A 2,226-nucleotide genomic window follows, 5' to 3' on the forward strand; every position below is an offset into this window, starting at 1 on the left:
ACCAACAACGAAAACTTTATCTCAAAAGCCAACAACAACTCAATCTCGTTTTTTGTCATCAAATCAACCAATTACAGATTGTATTTGCACTTATATCTTACTAGAACATACAACAAAAAATAAGAATTTAATTCACCACCTAAAAGAAATAAAAAACTTACCTGTTAATCTCGGGATCAACTTATACAACTCTACGAATCTTCAAATTGAAATCACCAAATCTGGGAACAGAATCAATTATCAAATTTCGTTGCTCCTGTTGGTGGTTCATGATTTCAACCAAATCACCCAATCACTCAAATCTCTCTCTCTCGAATAATAATAATCCATTTTTGGTGGTGGTTGTATTTTCGAATAATCAATTTTTGGTGGTGGTTAATACCACCAACACCAGCAGAAACTTCAAAGGAAAACAAAGAAGATAATCAATTTTTAATCGTTTTGGATGATTGGATCTTCAGATCCAATCACGATTTTGATTGCCTCTTCCATACCGACGCTGAAAATATGTGTTAACAACTGTAATCATCGATTTTAGGTTCTTCAATCCAAATCCAGTTGAAATCGAGATGATCTTATCAGAAATCAAAACCTAAATTAAGATTTCAATCTTTTTAAATCTGGTTTTGATATTAATCTTTATAGGAAGAAGAATGTTTTGAAATTAATCTTTAAAAGATGATGGTGATGGAGACGATTTTGGTGTTGGTGTTCGTGGCTCTGGTGGTGGCAGTGGTGGTGGAGAGATCCATTGATTTTTCTCGAGTGAGAAATAAATAAAAAGCTGAAGTATAAAAAGTAAAGGTCAAAAATGGGTTATGTGAATTATTTTTCTGTTCATAATTTCAATTATGCCATTAGGGGTATTTGTAAAGGCTCATAAGGGTACTTATGCATGACCCATAGATAGTAGGGGTGTTTATAACATTCCCACTTGCAAGAATACAAGCAATTACTAGCATGGGTTCGACACTAAATATATGCAAAATATGCACTTAACAATAGTTAGGACGATGATTTCCTTCGTCAAGCTTTTTCCTGAGATTTCTTCGAGATAAAGGTCAATCGTTTTGTCCTTAGCGGCTGCTTTGTTTTTGTTTCTTCAGGTTTTACGTTGCTCTTCTTGCTCGTTATTGAGTTGGGTTTGTAGAGCCTGGCATTCCCGGGCGGTGACATGATTTCCCTTAATTTCCATGACCCTTTCGGGTGTTGGGAATCTAAGGTATTGGTGATATGTTTCTTCCACTCCTTTGGCCAATGATGGCGTTATAGGGAGAAGGAGCATCTACCACACCGAATCAGGTATCGACTTTCATTGGGCCCGCTTTCACTTCTAACACAATGTCTCCTAAAGGATTCGTTAATGCGCCATTAAATCCATAGATGGTATAGCAATAAGACGTCAGTTTCTCATCATTCAGTTCCATCCGTTTGAACGTATCATAGAACAAAACACTGACTGAACTACCTCCGTCTATCAGAATCTTCTTGACGTTGCATCCTGCCACTGGTAATGTGAGAACCAAAGGATCGTTGTGGTCCTCCATGCCTTCCTCGACATCCTCGACATCAAATGTTATTGTTGCGTTCTTCCACTGTTCATGTTCATCAACTTCAACTCCATCGATTTTGTACAGCTCGTAATAGTCCTCAAATTGTTTTCTCAATCTTTTTCCTATCTGGGCAGTCAGTGAGGGACCGTTAGGTTCGGAACATAAAATGGTATTGAGCGTTCGGTTACCCTCAGGTAATTGGACTTGCTTGCTTTGTTTTGTTCTATCATCGGTCTCTGCCTTCTGAGCATATTTCTTGAGGTCTCCAGCGTCAATCAGCTTTTGGATCATTATTTTGAGGTTTTTTCACTTTTCGGTCTGATGCCCGTTGAAGCAGTGGTACTCACCGTAATCCATCAATTTCTCAGATCTGGGTGGCTGCTTCCCTTTGGACCAAGTCTATTTTAGGCTTTCTCGATCCTTAATCTCCCTTAAAATGCGAGTGTAGTTGGTATTCAGCTTCATAAAAACTTGATCTTCGAATTTTCGATCATCACGCCGACGATCATCCCTTCGTCGTCTCTTCTCTTCGTTAGAACGCTCGGCCGAGTTGCCCCCTTTGGATCCGCTGGCTTGTTCCACCGAATTAGTCCGATGGAATCTTTGCGTCTGGGCCTAGGATTTTCCCGCTGGATTTCTTCCAATCTGGCGTGCTTTTCGATGATTATGTGAA

General features: G+C 39.1%; 1 protein-coding gene across 1 annotated transcript; it reads right to left on the minus strand.

The window, feature by feature from the left end:
- Positions 1-1,298: 1,298 nt before the first annotated feature.
- LOC113306020 lies at positions 1,299-1,844 on the minus strand. The gene has a single exon (XM_026555009.1). It carries the CDS (start codon positions 1,842-1,844, stop codon positions 1,299-1,301), a length of 546 nt encoding a protein of 181 aa, XP_026410794.1.
- Between the last annotated feature and the right edge of the window lie 382 nt (positions 1,845-2,226).

This window comes from Papaver somniferum, chromosome 8 (genome assembly GCF_003573695.1).
Source record: "Papaver somniferum cultivar HN1 chromosome 8, ASM357369v1, whole genome shotgun sequence".
In the NCBI taxonomy this organism is placed as follows: domain Eukaryota; kingdom Viridiplantae; phylum Streptophyta; class Magnoliopsida; order Ranunculales; family Papaveraceae; genus Papaver; species Papaver somniferum.

What these genes read in the sequence shown, in the direction of transcription:
- LOC113306020 (XM_026555009.1), bottom strand. Translation starts at nt 1,844, where the DNA reads ATGATCCAAAAGCTGATTGACGCTGGAGACCTCAAGAAATATGCTCAG.